A 27,573-nucleotide genomic window follows, 5' to 3' on the forward strand; every position below is an offset into this window, starting at 1 on the left:
GCTTTTCATCCAATATGTTCGACAAATACATCTGATACCGCTGTAAAGTGTCAAGCAAGCAATCCTTGTGAAGGCATTGTTTACCAACATCACAGGAGGTATAATATCGTCCACACGAACACAATAGATGATGGTACACGGAAGAACGGAATTAAAGAACTTGTATATTGACAAAGCTTTCTAATAAATGGTTGCAATATCGGGGGTACAATGGAACTTGAAACTTCTTCATTCTTTTCTTTCAATCTGACAATTGGATGGTCCGGTTTCAAGAGAAGATTTGACCAATCAAACTACAGATAGCTTATGATAAGTTCGATCGTTTGACACAGTAACCCCAAAGTGTGGATTCCCTTTCCAGGGTGTATGTAATAAGTAATAAGGGGAGTTTAATACGAGATCCGTTCTACCTTGTTAAATGCAAGCATGTTTATTAATCAAACCAGATTAAGATATCATAATTTTGTTTACGTGTTTTTTTTGTAAATAACAGTTTGGTTTGATGCACAAGAAGCTTGGTTCTCTAGGACACAACAAAATTACGTAAACGCAACGCAAGCGAGTTGACCAATGGCAATGCGATAGTGATTGGCCAAATCATTTGCGTTGCGTTTACGTCCATCCGTTGCGTCCAAGTGAACAAAGCTTAAGTTCCACTTAGGCCTACTATTTCTTTTTTAGTAGACACCCTATTATAACCAGAGATTTCCATACCAGCGTAAAGCAGAAATCTCACTCTTTCCTTGTCGAAGTTGGTTTCTCACTACTGGGAACCAAGCTTAATCGACACCAGCGTGCTTGAGATAAGAATAAACACGTTTTGTACGCGGCCGTAAAATACCACTTGTAATTTGGTAAAATTGCGTGCGTTGCGCGCGTTATTTGTGATAAGTCGCCTTGTTCTGTTGTACGCGATTGATATGTTCTCGTCCGTATCATCAATGTTTATTGTGAATGCAGTATTGTTGTGCCCTTGACTTTGATCCCGCAATATTGTGCTGATTTATACCTCATCATTAAACACATTAGACAATCTTGCATTGTCGTCGGCGTCCTTTGAAGTCTTCATTGTTCAAAAGAATATCGTATTCGTTGATTATATCGCTTGTTACAAAGTCATTGTAGATACTGTTTGTTATTTTTCGTAATCATGATTGTATGCTCTGCACTTGGATATTATTTAAGAAGAGTCAATATGAAAGTCCGTGACAATAGCAGATTGTGATTTCTGCTTTGGTGACCATTGGTGTGAGTGATTACATGTTGTAATGAATGACCGGGTTCTCTACCAGTCCCTGGATTATCCAGGGTTCATGTAATTAACAACACCTCACTTCACATCCATCCAAAAGGTTATGTTTAGCAGAACCAGAATACTGGGGGTAATGGGTTTAATGTATATTTATATATTAGCGAGTTCTGGTGGTGGAACAAGTCTTCTCGGATAATGCTATAAACCGTAGGTCCAGTGTGTACACAGTGTGAACTTTAAAGAACCCAGTTCATCATTCGAGACGAGTAGGGGATTACCCCGGTGAATTGGTTCACAAAATAGCCCCTGTATCGAGGGATTACCACCTATCTGATAGGACAGTGATTAATTTACTATTGGTAATCCTTGGCCACATTGCCTAAAGACATAATAATAAGATGTCCCGGTAACGGTAATCAAACCTTCAATAGAGATTGACATCCATGACAATTTTAATAAGGCTATGTTTAGTAGAATCGGAAGTTTTTTAATCAACTGACTTTATGGATTAAACTCAATGGATATTTCGATGGTACCACCTCACCCTCCCTGTGCCAACTACCAAGACTAATTACCCTTCACACATCGCCAGCAAACCTCCGGAGTTCACGCACACAACATGTAGGGTGTTAACGCCGGCGTTTTGTTGATGTGCGTCCGGTGTTTGAAAGACGTAAGAATAGGCTAATTTACATTTCTTTATCCATCAAATAAAAACTTATGCATGATATTTTATATAATACACATGATATATGAAATATTACTTTTCCAGCAAACGTGTTCTAGTTGAGAATGCGTGGGTTTATTCGACGACAGAAATTCAAAATATGCTTTAATTGCGTAAATGTATATAATAAATTTAACCTATAAAAGCATTAGTAAGAGTTGAAGTGATGGTCAAAATGGTGGGATGTCGAGACCTGTTCAAGCCTACTTCATTAGCGCCAGAGTACCGTGGCCTGACTTTAGGTCGTCTGCTTATATCGATTTAAGCATTTAATTTGAAAATTAAAATTCTTGCAATTTTGAGTAGGAATGCCGTTAATAAGGTCAGATATTTAAAAACATTTTTTCAAATAGGCCGAAACAGAACTTATTTTTACATTCGTTCTCTACTAATATGAAGCTTGGCTCTCGCTTGACGCAACGACGTATGCGCAACGCAACTGAGTTGACCAATCACAGGCAACAGTTCGGATGATCCATCATCGCGTATCGTGATTGGTCAATTACTCGTGATGGGGATACGTCCAACGTTGTGTAATAGTGCAAGCAACCAAGTTTGAGTGTTTTTTCAGTGTTACCCCGATAACAGCAAATTAAGTATACCGGTCGAACACGTAAAACAAACAGAAGTGCATGTTAATGTGTCATGTTGACGTTTCCTCACACTGATCCGGAAGTTGATCAAGTGTTTTGGTTCCAAACCTTTTGATATTTTGAGAGCAGAAATTGTCCCTCCGTCGTAAAAGTTGCCAATTAGATTCAAGTGACGTATGCCCATAGCAAAATTAATAACATCATTAATTTTTAAAACTCATAATCTACATCGTTTATTACGTAAAAGTGGACGACAACATAGAGCTTAATAAACAATGCGTGGATACATGTAGCTTAATGAAGTGGTTGGGTACACAATTAAACTTATTTATAATCAATTTGTAGCTGGTTTTTGAAAACAAGCGCGTATTTATTCGGCTACCAAACGCACAAATACGCCTCTGCACACTCACGGTAAATGTCAACTTCGAGGAATTGTCTGCAAAAATAGGTGGAATTTATTTGTCTGTTTGAAGACATTCGATGACGTCTATAGATAAAACAAGAGTTACATCTTTCGAATAAATTCTTAGAAATGTCTAACTAGCAGATACCGAAAATAACATTAAAGAAGACATTATGCACTATAAGTAATATCGGTTATGTTTACCGCCGACACGCGCGTCTACTCGTGCGCGTCTACTCGTGCGCGTCTACTCGTGCGCTTATTAAACCGATAATTATAATCGATTGATAATACGAAGAATAAGAGGCCTATCGTTTGTTTAGACCGTTCCATGTCATTATTTAAGTGAATGAATCGTGAGTGTATTATTCCAGATTAATATTCCAATTATTATACATGTTGAATTGTCTGTTTAAATTCCTTGCGAGAAGAACGCTCATACTATAAAGTGGTATCTAAATCTTGGCCAACAGCGAGGACGTAACGCAACGTAAGTGATTTGACCAATAACAAACGATGGATTATTCGAACAGTGGCTTGTCATTGGTCAACTCGCTTGTGCTGCGCGTACGTCCATGAGTTGCGTCTCTCTAATGGGAACCACGCTTAAACGCGAAAATACATGACTAGGCTTTTTTGACAGGGACCATAGCTATGACCAAGTGGTTAAAATCGTGCTGAAAATACCAGTGTTGTCTTACATGTGGTGTTATAATAGCCTTTTGATTAATAATATCCTTATTGTGGTGATAAACATAACTATTAAAAACTAATTAAGCGATTAATGTTAAAATATCACCCACGTTTCAGACCACACGTTGGTATATTGGCATATGAAATAAAAATATCACGTATAATAGATATTAAACTCATCGGATCAAATGTCTGGATCCGTTTCCTCCTCATCAACTCAAATGAGCCTTGATACATAATAAAGTTGACGCGGGCGTTTACAAAAGTCATCAATGTAATAACATTATTTGAACGCGCACTTTAACGTGGTGTACGCACGTGAAAGTTAGTGGGCGCACTTCAACGTGGTGCACGCACATTTCAAGTGTAAATGGGCGCACTTCAATGTGGACGTGTGCGCACGTAAAATTAAGTGGGCGCACTCCAAAGTGATGTGCGCACGTGAAAGTAAGTGGGCGCACTTTAACGAGGTGTGTGCGCACATGAAAATAAATGGGCGTCAAATTAAGTGCATGTCATGATACACAATTTCAAGATTGTTTGAAAATAGCAAATACAGATAGTCGACATTGTCCAATAGGATGTTGCATTTACTTCCGATAAACTATTGTTTGGTGTGATGGGTTCCTGTTAGATGAATCAATTCGCTGGATTCGAAGAAAACAAAATAGAACCCGTCAAAATGTAGGTGGATGTGTAATTTACAAATATGTTTAATGTATAGACAATATTGTGACTACAATATAATATTTTAATTAAACAACAAACTTTTAGTATTATGCTACTAACCATGAAAAGTGAAAGAAAGTTGCATTAGCAGAAACAGCAACAATTTACAAACAAACTCATAATATCAACAATGTGATAATATAATTTAAAATGTTCCGTTGTTCAAACTAATAGTTTAATATTTTAAATGAATGCATTCCATAATGATCTGATTCAGCATGACGTCACTGCCATTCTCATCGTGTGTTACCATTTTAAAATGTACACTTATAATAACCCGAATACTATTTCATGAATGTTGATCTTGTACTGGTGATCAATTCGAAAACTATGGTAATAATTTCATAACATATTTTAAGAAGCAACTTGACATTTAAAAACGATATAGTAAAATCCATCTACTAATTTGTAAGTGACGTAACAAGGAGACACAATATACACGCGCGTACCAGGGCGCGTACAAAAGTTATGCTTATTATTATCACCATTTGAACGCGCATTAAATTGATAGTGTCACTAAATAATTATTTAAATTTGAAGATAATGAGACAAAATTATAAAAAAAGTAGACAATAAAGAATACTATAATGAATTAAAGGAACGCCGTTCAAACTCAACGAACGATCCGAAATCACCGTCGATAAATCCGAACTCAAGACGAACGACCCGAAATCACCGTCGAAAAATCCGAACTCAGGACGAACGACCCGAAATCACCGTCGAAAAATCCGAACTCAGGACGAACGACCCGAAGTCGAACGACTGTTGTACACACTTTCGAAAGAGCGTTATTTGAGGTTTCTAAAGTATGTCCCCAATAGACGAACAATTGAAAATATAATCCACCATTAATAATCTGACAATCATAGAATAAAAGATTGGCTAACGTGTTAATAGGGTTATTGAACGAAAAAGAATTCCATTTCTTTTGATTCGACTCAAATAAACGGATCACTTACCGTTATCTGTTACCATAACAATAAAGCACGTTGAATTTCTAAACAAAGTTCAGAAAATAATTCTAAAAATAGTTTCGGAAGTTCAATATCGATTGCATAATAGATCACATCCGAACTTTTAATAACATTTTAAGAGGAAGAAAGTACAGCACAAAAAAGACTTATTTGCGGTAAATTATATATTTACTGTAACGGGATATACTTCTGAATGCTTCGTAACCACGTAAAAACTTTAAAAAGAGAAACCAAAGCACGTTGCTATTAATTGTATTAGTAAGTGTCAACAAGAGAGTAGGTTCGTGTTTACAGGTACTATTAGTACCGGTACGCTATTAGTACGAAAACAAAAGTAACAACTTACACGAAACGGTTAGTGTTTACCGCCAGACGCAGACGGTCAAGGAGAGGCTATGATATAACAATAGCAAAAATATTCCATTCTTTTATTAATTATTGATGTGACTAATCATATAGTAATTTAACGCGCTGATAAAAAACGATATGTTTTGGGTTAATGCCCTGTCTCATCATATTGATCATCATCAATTTCAATTTAAAGGGGAAAAGAATCTTAACTAAAGCTCTGTCTACACTATCAACCTTTATGTGAGATGCCCATAAATGGACATGATGATGTCATATCTCTACCATATTTGGTCATATCAGTACCCTATTTGGGCATATCACTACCATATTTGGGCACATCACACTTTGAGGCTGTGAAACTAATATGAGTATAAAAAATAACCCATACAAAAACATAAAAGGCTGCAGACGTATTTCTGCAATATATGTTGATATCATTGTTATCAATATTGATAAGGGGGCTATTTAAATATGATAAACCATGTGTGTATATTACGTGTGAGGGGTTTCCTGGTTTTGATTAAAGTCACAGATATCAAACTGAAGGATGTGTACATTTAACATACCTATGATGATGACTTCAGATAAGTACGAGAATAACGCACGTAAAGGGAATTGGCGGTAATGATGATGTATTGTATACTGGGCTAGCTGTTACGGCCCGGGCCACACGGACAGTACAATGTAATGATGCCACATCACAGACGACGCCCGCGGATTGATCTAGGAAAACTATGGTTTTTATCTGGAATATCCTTAATCAAACATTGTTTTCTCACCTGTATTCCCCTCGTCGGCCACCTTCAAAAAACAATTATTTATTTTTGCACATGCATAACTTAAATTCTTTCATGATATTTCAACAATAACCGGCGCAAAGGTTCGTTTATAGAGAGCCGATTAGCATGGCCTTGTGATGATGTCTAGGCCTACAATAGAAATGTCTTTATCATGACGTCACGTACATAGTACTACAGGAAAGTTTGGACGGTGCGCGCACAAATCCACATCAAGTCTCGCCGACACTAAAGTGTGTCTACTAATATAAACCGGAATGTTTAGATCACTTCAGTACAACAACAGAAATAAAAGCTTTACCCCGCCCACTTCTACAAGTTTGCGGAGGTGATAAAAACGATCAAATAACGATAGACAGATCAATATTAATCTTGAATTCGTCGTGAGATTGTCCTTTCTTCAAAACGGAAAAAAATAATTACCGTTAATTTTTTTAAAATAGAGATAGTGCAGGCACTTACTCTCGCGCACCAGCAGACATAAGTACGATCTTAACGCTATCTCCATCTATCAACCATTCGTTGTCGGGATCTTATTGTGAGAATTGAGGAAAAGTTAACAGCGCCCTCTAAAAGATAAACACTTCAAGTCATGGATATAAGTTGGAATTTATTGTAAGTACAGTATTTCTATATAATTTGTTGTTGATTCATTCAAATTTAAATAAAATTAATAAACCGCATATTTTGAAATACGGCTAATCATATAAATTCTTATGGGCTATTAATAGGAGGTGGTAATAATAATAATTGTAGGGGCTATCTATATAAGTACGGGCTATTAAATAATGTATAAATGTCTGTTATAGGACCGTTAATTATGATACCAATAACAATACTTCTGAACAGGACATAATTAGGAAATATTTGCTACATATTTATATGTTATCAATTTTCGTTTTATCAAAGTTCTTCTGCCGATAAACTAAATCTGAAAAAAATACAGTATCTAAAAAAATTAACTAATGTGGTTTTCATTTCAAAATCTCTGCTTAATTACGGTACCAATTCTCTTATGTACGGTTATTTTTATTAAGTGAAACGTTATATATACACAAACACACAAGTCTATTCATACGATAAGACGATTACCGTGTATATATCCAAGTCAAAGGGTTGATAGGCAAGCGATCTGTTGAGATATAAAGTTTCTCTGTTATTGGTTGATTAACTATAGATTAGTATCACACTGTATTTACGTTCCTCTGTAATTAACGTGTGAACTTAGAATAATAAGCAGCGACTTAAGACAATCGCTAGTGATTTTATGTTGTAATGTAGTACAAAAGCAGATTATGCCTGTTAGCCTTCTGAATGAACGTTACAGGTTCATACTAATTACGTACTAATTAACGAGAGAACGCCAACTAAATCCTTATCGTGACGACTCGATTGCAAACAAAATTAGTGTGACCGATAGCCGCTGCATAAAACGTCTAATTGAGGGTTACGTGACGTAGTGGGTTAACCAGTCCTAACTCTTAATACATTTAGCGTTATTAATTTGTTGCGCGATCGTCTGCGGATGGTGTCAATATTCCCGCCCATCGGGTGAAATTTAGTTTATTGGACATAATGCCTTGCAATCATGCATAGCGTTGGTACACCAATCAGCGAGCACAGTGACAATACACTGAACGGAACGAGTGTGCCGCCTCATAAGGCTAAACTACACCACGTATCCATTCATTGAGTTTTGCGTCCTAGGATAACTTTACCATTCAATCAAGGGCAGTGTATACTCTCATCCACGTGCTTACCCCTCACGGAATTTATACAGAAAATATCGGCATCATGATATAATTGGACATAGGATAACGGAAGATATTTCTCGATTTTTGAAATTCGAGAGAAAAAGCTGTTTGTTTTTGATTTTTACTCTTTTATGTGTTAAACTTTTTATGCTGATCGGGAAGGTTTTAAAAACCACATGTCGGCGTATAAACGGCTCCCCATTGGAGATCAATTATTGACAGGCCTGGTATAGAGGCTTATCAATAGAAACCAATACTGTGCGATATTCGATAGTTATTCAAGCAATGAGGTATCCTTTGCTAACGATTGCGTAAGTATTTTCTTTATAGATATCGCACAATTCTCACACCCTTATGGGTTATCTGTGTTTAAAACAAACATATCAAGTGATCCTTATATCAATCCAGCGAGGAGGTGGAGCGAATGGTTAATGCCTAGCTTGTCAACACCGTGCTTTACTGGTTAATTGCACGCGACTAGGCCGTTTACAAGGCTAAGATTTATAACCAACACGCTCGCTTAAACTCCCATAAGCGGTCATCTTTCATCTAGCGTTTTTTATTTCTTTTTTCAGGTTATTTCATTGCCTCATTGTACTCTCTATACAGGTGAGTGTCTAATTAATTTGTTTGTAATCGCTGGTATATTTATATAAGGCGCATATTTTGACCCCTCACCCGAGTACCCTCTTAACTGTAGAGTTGTTACATCACAGTTTAGGCGTTACACGAATCTCTGCACAACACGCCTTTTTAGTTCACTTTTTATTCTTCCAAGGGCGTCCTATGATATTCCTTATAGATACGTCTGCTGTTGCAAAGAAAGATACATAAAACACAACAAAATTGTACGCCTGATCGACCGATCTCTCAAGCAGGTTAATATGACGGATTTGTAGCGTGAAACGTCATTTTACAAGGCGATAATAATATTGTAGAAGTTGTGAAAAGGCCTGTCCTTAACTGTACTGTCCCTTCGTAGCAGGGGACCTCAAGTTGTTTTGTTATTTGAAGAACCTAAACAAAAAGGTGGATTTCACAACACAATGTCCTAGTTAACCTTACCTGCCTCAAGTTTAACATGCATCATTGATGATTAGGCTATACATTCAATTCTTAAAGTCGGTGGTTAAGGTGTATTTAACCTACTCATGGACTTACTAAAAACCAGGTCTAACTAGTTTAATACCTAAAGTTCTGACTGTCTAAAAAAAAGTCTAAAATTGCATTTATGTAGTGTAGGCCTAGGTCATTCATTTTATACAGTAGGCATAATAACTTTAAAAAGTCACCAAATTTCGTCACTTGCAACATTTCTGCAAATGTCATCGTACAAATATAGATATAATCTTATATCATTTTAAATCTCTTATTTACCATCAGTATATTTTCTGCAGTTTGTCGGCGGCGGCACTAATAAAAGATTTTTCATTTTTCGTTTGTTGAAACAACCGAGTCTAAACTCTTCTGCTTTTGTTAGAATGTTTACACGGGTGTTGTAGACCAACTAGAATGCCTATAGACGACGTGTTGATAAAGAAATTGAGGTAGATTTTTGTTATCATCCATCAATGAGAAAACTACGCTGTCTAATTACGATAAACTTGGATGCGTCACGCAGGCCGGTATATTTTTCAGATCTAGGTCTGTTTTCGAACGGTGCCGCCGAACTATTTAGTGGGTTAGGGTCTGATATGAAGGGTCAGAGAGCGAAGTATAAGTTTGATGACTTAGCGATTTTATGGTTTTGCCTAGGTGCGCAAAAATGTGTGTTACCGGCCTAAATTAATTCGCTCTATTCGTAGTTCTGATACTCCAATTAACATTATTCCTGTATCATTTCAAAGACATTTATTTGCTGGCCTAGAGATACCAGTCTAGACAAGTATAGCGGCATATAATAATAAATAATAATTTCTAAATCAACAGGTGACCCATTACTGATAGTTATTTTTAATTCGATTGAGTCGTGTATCGTTCCAATATAATATTATTTTACAGGCTTTGGTTATGAATATTGATTAAGGTGATATTTACATTATTATGGTGTAAGATAGGTCAAGAATTCAGGGTTTATCGAATCCTGAGGGAAGGGATAATGCATTCGTCACCACCCCTTGGGGAGTTTTACAACCCTTTGCAACTGTGCTTACGAACTATCTTACACATTTAGCAAGAACTAATTTGGATTTCCATGTGCTTGCTCAGTAATATCAACGATTCCATATACAAGGTCTTACGTCTGATGACATAGCGATGACATTAATTGGCCAATTAAAACAACGACGTGAAACTTTGGCCAGGACGTTTTATTTTTTATTGCTTTGGAATACGAACACTATATGTATTTAAGTAAGCCTGATATAGTACTGTATATATAGATAGATAAATAGATAGATAGATAGAGGCTTATCTAACATTTCGTCAGTAACAGGAACAGAATAATAACCCGTACATGATTATACGCACGCATTAAAAAAACGGAAGATGAAAATAGTACGGCTTTCACAATCTACCGTATGCATGCTTTGTGTGTTCATAGGCTCACCGAAGATTTATAATAAGATACTGTATAATGTTTAATATATCAATTTGTTTTTGTAGGTTACACAGCAAAGTGTAATTAGAAGGGAGAGTGATCGGCCAGAATCAAACGCACAGAAAAAATCAGCAGGGAAACGATTATTAATATATAGCGGAGTCAGTCAGGGTTACTTACGAATTGTAAGCAGAAAAAACATATCAGCTAACGCTAAAAAGGACGATCCTTATGGTGAGTTGTTGACAAATAATTATTGTTACAATATTCTTATTAAGTAACACTGTGACCAAGGGACACGTGCGTACAAATTATGTTACAATGTTAATTTGACACGAATATTACATGTGTCGGATGCGACAAATTGTGTGTGAACGAAGGTTAACATTAGTATCGTTCGCTTGTGTTTACACATATGCATAATAGTGGCTGAAGTATGATCTTTAGATTTCATAAGATATTTTGTTATAAGTTGAGTGTAACATATTTAAGATAGAAGACAAGCTTACAAGGTGTGTTTGCTAAGTCTTCTTCGTATCCAGCTTGTGTTTGCTAAAGTCTTCTTCGTATCCAGCTTGTGTTTGACCTATTCAAGTAGATTCAAGTCATTAACTTAGCGACTTAGTCCTACTTAAACACTTAAGTAAACAAGACATGTAATATTAAGGTGGAGTTGGTGTTTAGCACTGACATTTGGTGTGTTAACATTTACACGTTGTATTACAACACATGTAACTGTTTTCACCAATCGTCTGTTTAGTCCAAACAAAAAAAGAAACAAAAAGGAAACAGATTGTCAGGCTAAAAACACAGACTTACCACGATGTTACGATAACCATCCGCGGGATACCTGTTGTAGGTAGTGGTCGCCCCTATTGGGCGCTTCAATAAACCGTTTGTGGACCCCGCAAGACCGCTGTACGACCTCTTTCCAAATCAACACTGTTGATTGATTTCGTTCACTGAGTAGCCTCTCTCACGACAGTTCTATTAGCAACGCAGTAGGATGAGAAAAGGATATTTCTGTACCACCACGCGTGAAGTTTAAAGCGGCATTTAAATTTAGTAAGCGCAACGAATAAATTAGTAGGTTACAACGTGCGCTTCTAGAGCTTGGCTCACACTACGGACGCAACGCAAGGACGTGACGCAAGCGAGTTGAAGCGACAGTTCAAATAATCCATTGCTTATGATTGGTCAAAACTTGCGTTGCGCTTACGTCCTTGCGTTGCGTCCTAGTGGGAACCAAGCATTCGTATTACTACGCCTTAATCATAACGTGCTTTACAACTTAACGTTTAAGTCAATAATGAAAATGTTGATATACACTGCAAACAAACTAAATTTGGTTTTAAAAAAATCGCTTTAAGTCAACACTTGTTATTATTGATGAAGAATGTGCGTATGATATAAATTTAATTCGATATTAGCATTTGAAAACATTTTAAATTACATTTTGTAGTGTATGACATAACAGTAATGTAAGGCATGTCATTGGTCATCCGATTCACATAAGGACCTCATGTCACGTGACATAATATAGGTATTATTATGAATACATGAGTAGGCTTTCCAATCAATTACAACTTAGCAGCAGATACTACTAAACTTAGATCAAAGTCGGCATAGTTTCATAAAACGATTGGCAAACAAATAAAACATTATTGGACTGCTTCAAGAAAGGGGTTTCCCCAGGTACAGGGGGGTTGTTCTAGCTAATTTGGTGCAATTTCACCAATCACAAACCAACGGATCATAGAATCATAATCATAAACCATATTTATATATAGCGATTTTTTTGTGTGCATATCTGGAGTGTGGCCAAATACAATTGAAAGCGTAAAGCCATTTAGGAAGCAATCTAATATCGTGTGTTCCAAATAAACCTCAGAGACGCATGGCAAAACAAAAACATGTACCGTATACGCCTAACCTTCCAATTTATAAAAAAGGATGATCTTAATTTCATTAACCATTCTGCGTTATATTTTCTAATAAAGTAGTAGAACTATTGGTTAATTTACTGAAAAGGTAATGATGTATTGGAAAAATGACGATGATACATTGGACACGTGTGGAAAATCCAACTGTACTATAATACTAGGCGTACAGTAGGCCTACTAAAAAGTATGAAATGAGTTTTAAAATTCTAAAAAGCTAAAATTAGAAATGTGCATTTTTTAAGGACACGTGCACTTGTTAAGGAAATATGTACGTTTATTTAATAACAAAACACACAATTATCACATTGGGGAATTTTTTGGGGAATTTTATTAAAATCAAATATTGACATGACCTTTCCTTTAAAATAATATTGAAGAAACACGATGTAAACTGTAAATGAGCATCAAATAAAACAAACAAATACAAAAAGTAAACCCAATTACGTTTTTGGTTTGCCAAGCTTCAAGCAACCTGTCGAATCTTTGTATTTACAGTTCGGACTTAAGTATTAATTAAGTTTAGGAGGGTTCTGCATCTAAGAATGAATTTTAGAGAATCTTGTACAACAAAGGTTAAGTTTATCCCACATGTCCCGTTGTTAAGGTAAAATACAGTGGCGTTTAGCTGACATGTCAGCGGCTTAGGACGCTGTGGCATCTGATACCTGGGTGGCGGTTCAACAAGTTATTCTTCAAACTCACTGTTGCAAACAAAAATCTATAAAAAGCATGTAATATCTAGTCATAATTTCACTCATAACCGAGTGACCTCGGGTTTAAAAAATGAAAATAACAGAATAAGTGAACTAATCGCTTTATGTGAATACATAATTAGCTCAAATCAGGTTATACGTGCCTAGTAATAATTCGATTGGGTAAGACTGTAACATGAGATCAGTTGTTTAATCGTAACACGTTCCAAATTTCACAAGAACTCGCGACCATCGCCAAAATTCCGGAACATTTACATTTTAATAGACAATTTAATTTTCTTCTAATCCCTTATGGAGTTGGATAAGGGCAGTTTTCTGGGGGGTTGTTTTGCGTTAAATGCAGAATCTATTTTTCCTATTAGTTAAACCTAGTCTGTAGCTTTAAGCTTTGTCCTCACTAGGACGCAACGCAATGACGCAAGCTAGTGAGCGCGTCGCGTGTTTCGAATCGGCGACGCGCTTACGCCCTTGCGTTGTTGCACCAAGTGGGAACCAACTTTAACCAGTAAATCTGTTGACTATTATCTGGTATTTATTCTGATCATTCACCTTCTGATCTTGGTTTTACATATCAATATATCGTATAATAATCCATGCTTATAATTCACGCTACGTTTCCGTTACAAGTATCTTGAACAATTGAAATGATTCACAAAATGTCTTTAATTTAAAATGGTTTGAACTTTTGGTCGAGTACAGCACTGCCACTGCCAAATTGTGCCGACGTCTGCTGCTGTAATATTGGTTTGTTAAATATAGTTCCTAATTATATATATATTATTATATATAATATATTATATATTTTGCCGAAAACTACCGTACCGGACAAGATCAGTAAACAAATATTTAGATTCAATTTTGAATTTACCTTTACTTAAAAAAATAGAAGACTAATTTGATAGGCCTCACTTAACAATAACGAACGTAAATATCTAAATATTTTACACAATACTTTCTAAGAATTGCATTGTTTAATTTGTATGTTTTTCTTCCCCTCTCCATTTTGTAGGTAAGTTTTAATTTTTAGTTACTGGAGTCCTTCTCCAGACACAGTCAGGGGACTGTACCACGTGTTTGATTAGGTGTACTTGGTACTTATCTTGGTACTTATTTATAGGAATAAGTCTGGAATTGACACAATCATTATAGTATATTGTTTACAAACTATGGCATGTGGAAAAACTCAACTATGCCGTATAACAATATATTTTCTCAAAAGTAAATGTTTATAAGTACATTGATATATGCCGCCCGCGGCGTTTGTTGACCTCAAAATATGATGCTGCAGCAGAGTCCTATAGAAGTTATATTGAATGAATGCCGTACTAAGTCTAGAACTAAGTACTAAGTCTAGAACTGTAAATATATGACAGTGAACTTTTTAAATAAATCTGTATTATTATAGGTCACCTTATATTTCAATGGAAAATTGACCTCTAAAAGCAGAATACTCATATAAAATACGGAAAAAGAACAGAAGAAAAACACGCACGCGTTCATATACAGATGAAAGCGGTACGGCTCTTGTACGCGCGCGTAAACTTTGCGTTGGTATTATGACTAATTATCAATATCAAGACTTGCTAAATGTATCGCTCACTCGTCGTCCCTCATCGCGGCCTCGGATCTGTTTAACTCCCACTTACGGTTTAATGCGTTTATATTAAAACGAATGAATAACTAAAGAACTTGAAAGTCTTTTTTTATAAAGAAAAAATCGCAACTAATTAACAGTAATACGCGGATATACTGAGTTGGTGATATTCCTAATAAGCGTCGGCCTTCGTTTATAGTAATATACAAGGCTTCTTTTACAATACTCACCCTGGATAAAAGGTATAAAATAACTTTTGTATAAAATATCGATGTTTTAATTAGGTGATCATTTAGAATAAAATGATCACCTATTGTTATTGTATCAAATCTTTATTGGTTTTCCGCAACGAAGTTGCAGGAAAACCTCTTGTGATTGTACGAAATCATCATCATCATCTTTTTTGTCATCTTCTTTCTTTCTGTATGATTTTTGTGTAACGCTTTTCTCTGAAACTTGCAAACATAACATTTTGTGAACTATGTTAACATTTTGACATTTATGTAACGTCGTCAAGCGAAGCTTTTCATGATGTTTACAATTGCGCAACGTGACGTACGCGCGATTTAACGATTTTCTCGTATTTAACATAGGTCAAAAACCAAATAACATTTTAAATTGAAACTTTGCACAAGTTTAATTTATATCATGCGCTAACTTTCTGTTGAACAAAAATTGCGTGTTTTACACAAAGTTACGCGTGCACGCGCATTTAAAATTTCAAAATGCGCAAAATTAATTTCTAATCAACTTTCTACGCGTTTCATGTCGTTTAAAGCATATAAAAAATTCCCACGCGTGCGCAAATTTTTACGTGTGCGGTGCGCACGTAGCATTAAAAACATATTTTTTTCGCGTGATTTATGTTTTTCCAGCCTTTTCTAGTAATTTTACCAACTTTTAAACAATTTCGACTTAAAGTAACGTCATACGAGCACGTGGAATTGGATAATTTGCGCGAGTTTTTGTTGAAAAAGTTAAAAAATTCGTCAAAATTATGCCTTTTTTTAAACAGTCGTAATTTCTAAACTGCACGGTCAACTTTTTGTGGATGACATTTTCTGGAAGTTAATGAGTTGTAGATATCGGATCATGCATTAATATGGCTAACCGGACATTGTGACGTCATCGTATGGCCACGCTAATATAAAATTTAGGATTTTTGTATCTTTCGTCATAGCTCATCACATTTAATAGAGCGCATCTCCACTTATCCGTTTTCCATTTTCACCCAAATTTTGATATTGTCTAGGTCAATCAACTGTCTTTCGCATGAATTAGAAATATTTTAATTTTTTTGACGTCATCATTCCTAAAAATTTAAATTACGTGTGGCATTAATTTCATCTTTACAGTAAATTTTAATCTGTTATAGCTCGTAAGAATAAAATTTGATAATCACGATTAAAACGTTTTATGGAAGCTATTGGATTGTAGATACGAAATCATGTGAAAATTTTGCCAATCGGATGTTGTGACGTCATCATATGGCCAGTTAAATGAAAAAAGTCGTATTTTCATCTTTTGCGTCATAATTCATTACATTTAAAAGAGCGCGCATCAATATTTCACGTATTCAAATTTCTTCTAGACGTTAATATGTTGTTGCTGAGATAATTTCCTTCCGAAATTGCTACCTTCGCATTTCATTTTAAAACCGTCAACATGTTAAAATTTGCAATAAATAGCGGGTCCCGTAATTTCACCTATTCTACACTGTGTGATATGGATACAGATTATACTGTGTATACTATATATGAATCGAAATAATAGAATTCAGCAATAACAACATATCATATTCTTCAGTTCAGGTCATAATGCCAACGTGAACACTTCCTTTTGTCCTCAACCTATCCCTTAATGTTAAAAGGTACGTCGTTACACGTTCATGTTGCACCACTTGCGCGGCGGAAAACCAAACTCGTCAAAGTGACGAGTTACATGTCTAGTTGGTTTTCCGCAACGAAGTTGCAGGAAAACCTCTTGTGATTGTACGAAATCATCATCATCATCTTTTTTGTCATCTTCTTTCTTTCTGTATGATTTTTGTGTAACGCTTTTCTCTAAAACTTGCAAACATAACATTTTTTTAACTATGTTGACATTTTGACATTTATGTAACGTCGTCAAGCGAAGCTTTTCATGATGCTTACAATTGCGCAACGTGACGTACGCGCGATTTAACGATTTTCTCGTATTTAACATAGCTCGACAACCAAATAACATTTCAACTTGAAACTTTGCAAAAGTTTAATTTATATCATGCGCTAACTTTCTGTGGAAAAAAAATTGCGTGTTTTACACAAAGTTACGCGCGCACGCGCATTTAAAATTTCAAAATGCGCAAAATTAATTTATAATCAATTTTCTACGCGTTTCATGTCGTTTTAAGCATGTCAAAAATTCCCACGCGTGCGCACATTTTTACGTGTGCGGTGCGCACGTAGCATTGAAAACGTATTTTTTTCGCGTGATTTATGTTTTTCCAGCCTTTTCTAGTAATTTTACCAAATTTTAAACAATTTCGACTTAAAGATACGTCATACGAGCACGTCGAATTGAACAATTTGCGCGCGTTTTTTATGAAAAGGTTAAAAAATTCGTTTAAAATATGCATTTTTTTAAACAATCGTAATTTCTAAACTAGACGGTCAACTTTTTGTGGATGACATTTTCTGGAAGTTAATGAGTTGTAGATATCGGATCATGTATTAATATGGCTAACCGGATATTGTGACGTCATCGTATGGCCACGCTAATATAAAATTTAGGATTTTTGTATCTTTCGTCATAGCTCATCACATTTAATAGAGCGCATCTCCACTTATCCGTTTTCCATTTTCACCCAAATTTTGATATTGTCTATGTCAATCAACTGTCTTTCGCATGAATTAGAAATATTTTAATTTTTATGACGTCATCATTCCTAAAAATTTAAATTACGTGTGGCATTAATTTCATCTTTACAGTAAATTTTAATCTGTTATAGCTCGTAAGAATAAAATTTGATAATCACGATTAAAACGTTTTATGGAAGCTATTGGATTGTAGATACGAAATCATGTGAACATTTTGCCAATCGGATGTTGTGACGTCATCATATGGCCAGTTAAATGAAAAAAGTCGTATTTTCATCTTTTGCGTCATAATTCATTACATTTAAAAGAGCGCGCATCAATATTTCACGTATTCAAATTTCTTCTAGACGTTAATATGTTGTTGCTGAGATAATTTCCTTCCGAAATTGCTACCTTTGCATTTCATTTTAAAACCGTCAACATCTTAAAATTTGCAATAAATAGCGGGTCCCGTAATTTCACCTATTCTACACTGTGTGATATGGATACAGATTATACTGTGTATACTATATATGAATCGAAATAATAGAATTTAGCAATAACAACATATCATATTCTTCAGTTCAGGTCATAATGCCAACGTGAACACTTCCTTTTGTCCTCAACCTATCCCTTAATGTTAAAAGGTACGTCGTTACACGTTCATGTTGCACCACTTGCGCGGCGGAAAACCAAACTCGTCAAAGTGACGAGTTACATGTCTAGTTGTTATTATTGTTTCTGGGCACTATTTTGTGTAACAAATATCTAAAAAAGTTTAATGTCAATGATTACCAAAATTTCACAATGTCTTTCAAATACTTTAACTTAGTCCTAATAAGCTTTTCAGCGTGATCACTCATCCGTGACGTCATTTATACGCCATTTTGTGAAATGACATTATCAATCATATCTCCATAATTCATTATCACATATTAATGAAATTTATTACACGTAAACTTCAGGTCAAGGGTAAAAATATTAGCAAGTAAAAACGCACGCGCACATAGGGTCATGCGCGTAAAATCGCGCGTTCAAAATTTAAAAAGCTCAAAATTAAGTTTTAATCAATTTAGAGCATGAATTAGGCCATTTGCGTGTTTCAAAAAATTACTGCGCAAAAATGCGTTTTTGAGCGCGCGATTCTTAAAAAGCGTAAAAATACGATTTTTTTTGTAGAAATCGCATTCTACTCACCATCCTTAGTACATTCACCGAATTTGAGTTCGTTCCGACTTAAAATAACGCTATACGAGCATGTTAAAAATGACAAAATGCGCACATTAATTTCACAAAAGTTCTGAAAATGGTGAAAAATATGTCTTTTTTTAAATGAAAATAACTCTTCAGAATGGACGATGACCCCTAAATTTTTTAACTTATTCGGGAAGCCATTGAGTTGTAGATATAAATGTATATACACATTAGACGTACAAAATGGTATTACGTCATCACATGGCCACTTGAATTAAAAAATTAGGTTTTTTTCTCTTTTGTCATAGATTATCACATTCAACTGAGCGCATCTCGGTTATTTTGCGCCCGATTTTCGCTCAATTTTTTGTATATGATTGCTCATTTAATTATCTTTCTCATGAGTTGTCAACATTTTTATTTCGATGACGTCATCACGCGTAAAAATTTGAATAACCTAGGTCGTGTAATTTTAGCTACACCATACATTTGAATATCTAATAGCTCTTCAGAATTAAAGGTGACCTTGAAGATTATAACTTATTATGAAAGCTGTTGAAATGTAGATATGAATTCATATAAAAATTAAGCCTATCGGATGTTGTGATGTTATCATATGGCCAGTTGAAGTTAAAACGTAGTTTTTATATTTCTTTAGTCGAAGTTATACAAATTTCAATGAGCGCGCATTGCGCTTCTACGTATCAAATTCTCTTCCAATCCTTATATTTATTTGCTCAATTCATTATCTTTCGAAATTGTCATCTTCGAGTTTATTTTGATAATTCCATCATACCAACAAATTTGAACATGATGTGGGTCCAGTAATTTCACCTATGCTACACTGTATATAGATATACAGTATATACTGTACATAATAGGTACAACTCAGCACTATAAGTGTATATGCATCATGTCATAGGATGGCGTACATCAGCTTTTTACGATCGTATGTTAACGTACGTGCATGTTTAAAAAATGTTAATTTCATTAAAATGATAAAAATGATCACCTATAATTCGTCAAAGTGACGAATTAAATTCTAGTTTGATTTGATGTTTTTAAAGTGTTTTGAGTAGAAAGGAGGAGTTGATGGCTGGGGATAGACGATCTAATCATTCCGTGGGAATAGACGATCTAATCATTCCGTGGGAATAGATGATCTAATCATTCCGTGGAAATAGACGATCGAATCATTCCGTGGGAATAGACGATCTAATCATTCCTCCGTGTTCATATAGGCTTCATCCGTGTTATTTCTACAATGGCAAAACAAAGTCCACTTAATACGAGCTGAGTGGATTTCTAAGCAATGTTTGTATTGTGATGAGGAAAGTGTTGACCCGTTGCAACAGCAATAAACTTCTAATGAAGTTAATATACAAAGGTTCTTACCGCATCTAATACCCTCAATGTCTCGGCACAATGCATGTCGGTTCGAATAGAAACCTAGCAAGCCCTCTCCACAAAGCACAGGCTTACAGATCAACCCAACAAGCAAATAATGCCTTACGCTCAGAGTACATCTACTTAGCCGGTTTCATTCAGCTAAATCGATTTATCATTAAAATACAACGGCGGATAAAGTGCAAACAAAACTGTTTAAAGTTTAAAGTTTTGTTTTCAAATGCGTACTTAATTTGGGTACTCGATTTTACAAAGGTATTTCAACAATTGGTTAACACAAAACTAAATTACCCATCAACTGGATGTCGATATATTAAACAGATTGGTAATTACTAATAGTTAAGAATCTACACATCGCAATTGATGAAAGAAATAAAAGTTTACGCGTCTATTATTTTGGTTCAAACGCGTACAAACGCATACAAACGACGCGATCGCACAATATCTAATTTCTCATTCTCTGTTGTCTGTTATGACTAGCTGAACTTCTAAGCCGCCGATGATTCAGAATCTGTTGTAAGAGATTGTTGAAAGGTCGATCTTCAATCATGTTTAAAGGACTTTAGGCCCCAGGGTTTGTTAGCCTAACATAACAACACTATATAACTACATACAACCACATACCGACAACTAAATATTATGCCAACTGAAAGATGACGGAGTTTAAGAGTGTTTAAACCACAAACAATCAGGGAGCGGTATAAATGTTATGTCCATATATACACAATGTTATTTGTACACGAATGGTGATGTAGTGTAAGTATATTCATTACACGATGACTAAATTTCACTAAATTAAGCAAACGGATTCCACAAATTACGTTATTTAGTATGAAGTAAAACAGCTTTAAGTGTGAAGAACTTTTCAAACAGTGTATGCAGTCAGTCAGTCAGTTTTAGAGGCCGCCTCGTGTAACGTTATAATGGTACCGTCGGGGTTAATTTGGTGATGAGACCATTTAGTGGTTCGATGGGACCATTTAGTGGTTCGATGGGACCATTTGGTGGTTACGATGGGACCATTGTGGTTACGATGGGACCATTTGGTGGTTATGATGGGTGGTAACGATATCCACTGGCTGTTTAGGACGGGTGATATTACGTTACGAAAGTAGCACCTTTGGATATGTCATATGACATTTATGCAGTAACATTTTATTATTCGGCCTAGTTATTTTAAAAATTGTTAAAAACTAAAGAACCAACAATTTGACAATTTCTGTCAAAATGTCCGTCAATTCTATCAAAGAAATTACCATCATTTTTTAATTTCTGAAAAAAAAAACCATTCTGACTGACTCATTTTAAATGAATTTCGACACGGATATTAGTCACGGATTCGTATAGCTCTGCTCTGTAGGTCTGTGTCAAGATGTTGGTAACTATAGGCCTACTTATGGGATATTTGTCACATTGGGTAAAGACCAGTTCGCCAGTTATTGACATTTAGCCATTTTTTGCAACATGATATAAAACATACTACAACAAAATATATAACATAATTATCGAAAGTTAGTTTAATATAGCATTTAAATGAAAATGTAATATTCATCAAGGATCAATTCTGTGTACAATGAGATTAAAGGGTAAAATCCTAAACAAGAAACCAATCGATAATCAGGCATAGGCTAATTACGATTATTGTAGGCCTAAATGAAAGTTATTTGATATAACGATCTGACACACTAAACGCCCTGATCAATTCCTAATCCAACTAATTATCCACAATTAGCCAGTAAACGGAAACATGTTTCAGTTATAAATGGCTCACAGCAATTTGATCAATAAATTGATAACATTTGTTTTCTATTTAATCGTTAGTGCACGAATATTTCTGATGATTTGCGTTCACATTCGGATGTACACGCGCGCGCGTAGTCAACTTTATAATTGTGTGAATACACCTATATTGTAGCAATATTAGTAAATAGTAAAAATATAAATGTTTACAAAATGATGAAATACATTACAATAAGTCACCTGCAACGCGCAACATACCGAACTTAGCTTAGCTCACGTACGCGCGTAGCTAACCGTTGTTTCAACAAGCAAAGTGTTATTTAATTTAATACTGAGCCTCGGTTAAGTTCGTCTAATGAATTTCTATTCAACCGCGTGTTATTTAAAATGCAAACAAAATACTATCGATACCTTGAAATGGCCAACAATCGGAATAAACGCCTCATTTGTTTTGTCATTTTATTGGTTATTTGCAGATATGTTTTCCGCACGGTCAATCAGGTTTGAGGGGGGACTAATGAGCCGAAAATGGATCCCTCCCAACGTAATACGTCATGGATGAAATTCATAACGCTAGAACGTCCTAATTAAGCGATAAGCAAGTTATTATAACCGATGAGCACACAATGAGGGTGACCTCAGACCCAGTCGTGTAAATATCATTGAACAACGCAAGAAACACAGATTTACAACAATTATCGTTTTTCTTCAGATTCAACAAGTAAACATAATATGCAGCTGTTAACAATGCTATGCCCTGATATTACACGCTTTGACTCTTGTAAAACCAAATTAGCATGTACGGATACAGTGTTACAGTGCAATAGCGTAATGATGCCCCTTTTCTGTTATACTTTTTGTAATCCATGTTTGAAATCAAATTAATGTCTGAAAGAGTTAAATTGCCTAATGGAATAAAAAGTGCAACCTTTTTTCCCAAGATTCAAAGCTTCTCAGATAGGCACATATCTACTGAATTGAATTGCGTGTGAAAAAGCCCTTAACCTTACAGTTTTCGTGCCCTTATAGTTCTATCGTTCATTTTAACTCTTTTCACAATTCTAATTGTCATTATCATCTTTTAAATCAAAGTTTGTATTTGTAAACCATTTTTTAAAAACTTCATTTAGCCTTTTATTAATAATAATAATGTTATAAATTTGTGTTTATCACAGCCTCTGTAAAAAGGTATTATAGGCCTATAAAGGTTGTACGAGTATTTTGTGAATTATGCTATAGGCTTTAATATTATGCAAGTTATCCATCGAAAGGCATTCACCAAGTTATTTTGCCCTCCTCAATCAGTGGATACAATTACAACATAATAACAAAACACTTATCTACACTCGATCTGTCCTTCCGTCTAATATTATTAATAGGAAAATTATATAATTATCAGTAGAAATCAGATCGTTATAGCTTTATAGCAATGAGCAAAAGAATAGTTGGCACTATTAACACAGTAGTATGTGGATGAATAACTTTGTAGTTTCCTTAAGGTTTGGTATTTTCTTTAATTGTTGCAAACCGTTGTTGATGCTTGTATTAAAGGTGGCCCAGGGCGGGGATTTTAGTATGCATATTTTATATTTACAGCAGGGCTAGTTATTAATGCTACGATGATCAGCTTATTCGAAAGTTCAAGGAAACCTTGGTACAACAACATGGTGCATTGAATTTGAGCAAACACTCCTATATGCTCGCCTATTATTCCACTTGTTTGAGAAATCCAACGTCTCTCACGGAATATTCAAAATCATATTTCTAGTGTACTATTATGGGACCTAGTTTCGAAGCACTCTTGCTGTAGAAAAGCCAAAAGTTCAATATTGCCTGGATTACTATTGCTATACTAAATGCCATATTGTCTAAGTTAAATTCTAGAAATATCTCTTACGTTTGGTTTCCACTATAAAACGCGATGGACCATCCAAACTGTTGTTGTGATTGGTCAATTCACCGCGTTGCGCGTACACCATTGCGTTGCGCCTATAAGTGAGAACCAAACCTATTTTGTTAATTGCGAATGAATTGTGTTTATTTTAAATCATTTTTGTTTTTATCTTACAGCTGTGATAATAACAGATTTTAGAAAAGAAGGAATTACAATAATGGGCGAAAAAAGTAAATTATATCTTTGCATTCATCGAAAAAACGGCAAAATGGTCGCAATGGTAAGTTTTTATTTCATTTCAATTTCAATCAATACAGGAGGAAAATTGAGATATACAGTATACACACATATAAACAAAAAGAAACATAAAATAATTATCGCCACTATTTAAGGATACAATCTTAACGCCGTTACTTTACTGACGTGTTATGGCCGCATTCCCCATCACACACATCCAGCAAGCGACCACCTGTATGCAAATTATTCCAAAACCGTGACACATGAGGTCAGACATGAATTTGGTTTACTTGTCGGTGTCCGTGATAGCAATTAAGCTTTGGTTTGTTTTCTAAATGTGTGTTATATTTATAAATAATGATGTTTTTTTATATTTTGCAGACGTCGCCAAAAATAGACAGAAAAAGGTATTATTGCTTTTACAGAGAAGACACCACGCCGGATCTATATACTACGTATAGCCCTGTAGATAAACTTACGTGGAAGTTGTTATTTTCAAGAGATGGCTATCCCAGACGAGCAAACAACACAAGGGTAGATCCTAAAAAAACTATATTTTTAAAAGATGTGATATCAAATAAAAGGTGAAAAACATTAACTAGACAGTGAGACGCAACATATATTCTATTGTATAAATCGATGTAATTTTTATATGAAATGAGTAAGTTATATTATAAATTATTTCGACTTCCAAGAAGAACTATTTATTGTAAGGTGGAATTGCAGGAGAGGGAAGACGTAAACCAGCTCACTGAAACGTAATGCCAACCGTTGATAACGTTCACGTAAAAACACTTGTTGACGTAATTGAACGTAAGGATCTGAGGGAAAACAAAACGCTCAAATGATATACCAATTAGGCACATTACCAACTATGGAGAGCGAGGACTAATGATTATGGAACGCGTCAACTATGCGTTTATCAACAACTTCATGCGTGTGCAATGCGTTCTAGCATAAATATACACCTATCTCATTGGGATGCCACAATCGACACTAAAACGTGGTAGAAATTCGATGACGGATTGCAATCAGAACTTGTCTCGAGTGATTTAAGTTTATTCATGACATTAAGACACTATGAGTTGGCAACAATCAACATCCACCCGTATGCTATTGTATAGTACTATCATTCTCGAAAATACGGTATAAATACCGTTTCTTCAGCGATTTATATCAAAAGTTATATTAATAAACGACTCAGGAGTTATCCGACGTATGTTATGTATTATCCAAGAAAGTGAAATAAGTTATCGAATGCTGCTATAAGCGGAGGAGTTAAGCATCATGACTACACGTTACTACAGTGGTTCAATATTGATAAATATGTATATCCAAAAACATAACAATTACGACCAACTGGAAGAAGTAATCTTGAACAGTGTTGATATTTATTAGTACTGGGCAAGATGGAGCAGATATTGATTGACATAGAAAATATTTTTGTATTTATTCAAAGTTATGTAATTCAAGCCTTTCGTTGTAAATGACCCCTGAAAGGTTACGGAGATACTATTGTATTTCCTAATTTCTTATACTGTAAATTGAAACAACAAGACTGTAGAATACCGGAAAAAGTATTAAATATTATTCGTGATCAATACGTACACGTTATGAATTTGTTATATGATCTAGTGTGACGTAACGTAAAATGATGACGTCATGTAAGTGTACGCTTACCGTATGACGTAGTATACTATAATATTATATATGTGTAATGAGATATAGTTACATTAACCATACTAGATTATAAATCTGTTTATTGTTCTTCTACAATGTTCCAATTGTTCTATGATATTCTCTTAGGCCACCGACACGATTATATTAGCCATAAGATGTAAACCCACTGCTGGGAGAAAATAGACTTGTTCAGGGGTGCTAGTTCATACACAAAAAGATCAATAGGCGATTTTAATACGCTTTTAAATTAATAGTCCCTAAAATGACATAAGTGACAAAACTCACCAATCATGATCTGCTGGAAACGGAGGATAAATGTATTAAAACATGGCTTACACACATTGTTATGTTGGAGGATTGAACGTGATACCTTATCACAGCAAACAGTTTTTCTCTAAACATCATGTAGGCCTATGCCTCCTACACGGGTTGATTCAGGCAACAAGTGCGTCGTTTATACTTATTAACGCGTTATGCGTCATAATTCCTATAGACGCGTTTTTGACGCTCATGCTATGCATGCTGAATCAGCCCTGTATGAGTTTCGAAATAAATATCAAACGCATCTATTTTGGCCTAGTGTAAACTCTAAGCTTATCGTTAAATAACAAATTATTATAAAGGGTTTTAAAAGTTGTTTAGATAAATGTAAACAACTTTTTACAGGGTAATGTTTATGGTTATAGTAATGATATCAACTATTCTCAATTAACACCCATCAGTTATTTATGATAAACAAATCTCCAAGAAAATGTTTTCGTACATGTTTAACAGAGAGGTGACTATTCTATACACATCGTAATTATATCCCATATTCTATAGAAAACACATTGTTTAAGGTTAACGAATAAATATATAATTTTGATATATTGTTATTTTTATATTTATTTATAAATACATTTGTTATTTTCTACCATTGTTATTTATTATTTTAAAACTATATTTTATTTTTCCATTATTATTATCTTAATTACTGATGAATTATCAACAGTTGAATTTGATCGTTTAACCTTTGTGAGCAGAGTAATATCCAAATATACCTTGATATAATAACATTAGTTAAAACAAATTCATTACTTGTTTTACACTTTGAAACGTAATAGACCATGTATGGAAGGCGATCGCCGTCAAAAGTGCAGTTACATTACGTTGACTCTTTATGCGAAAATGTCGGGACTTGTGTTTACTTTACGTAATATTATTAAACTAATACAGTATAAAATGTCTATCATAGAACTTGCAATCATGTCAAAGGTCAAAGCAGTGTTAGAAGTCAGACGTATTCATATTGCGTCAAATAAACTTAAATCATGCCTATTTTGTAACGGTTTGTTGATCTTGTGTTTTTTGTTGTTATAGTTCTGAAATTGTGTTATTCGATGCAGTTTGCATTGACGTGAGGAAGTGAGTCTCTCCTCTCACCTTTAAAAGTTCGATATTAGCGCGGCCTTATGAATTTATGTTTTAACTCGTTTTGAGCAGTTAGCCTCAGCATCCAGATTGCTATTTTGAAAATATG

The 27,573-nt window shown here is 34.9% G+C and overlaps 1 protein-coding gene across 1 annotated transcript; it reads left to right on the top strand.

Moving 5' to 3' along the window:
- Window positions 1–8,183: 8,183 nt before the first annotated feature.
- LOC144838434 (fibroblast growth factor 8-like) lies at window positions 8,184–27,344 on the top strand. The gene is made up of 5 exons (XM_078693786.1): window positions 8,184–8,587; window positions 8,852–8,885; window positions 10,881–11,049; window positions 24,314–24,417; window positions 24,756–27,344. The coding sequence occupies exons 1-5, from the start codon at window positions 8,562–8,564 to the stop codon at window positions 24,960–24,962; spliced, it is 540 nt and encodes a 179-aa protein (XP_078549912.1). The 5' UTR covers window positions 8,184–8,561; the 3' UTR covers window positions 24,963–27,344.
- The last annotated feature ends 229 nt before the right edge of the window (window positions 27,345–27,573 follow it).

The sequence above is a fragment of the Antedon bifida genome, chromosome 3 (assembly GCF_963402885.1).
Source record: "Antedon bifida chromosome 3, ecAntBifi1.1, whole genome shotgun sequence".
In the NCBI taxonomy this organism is placed as follows: Eukaryota; Metazoa; Echinodermata; class Crinoidea; order Comatulida; family Antedonidae; genus Antedon; species Antedon bifida.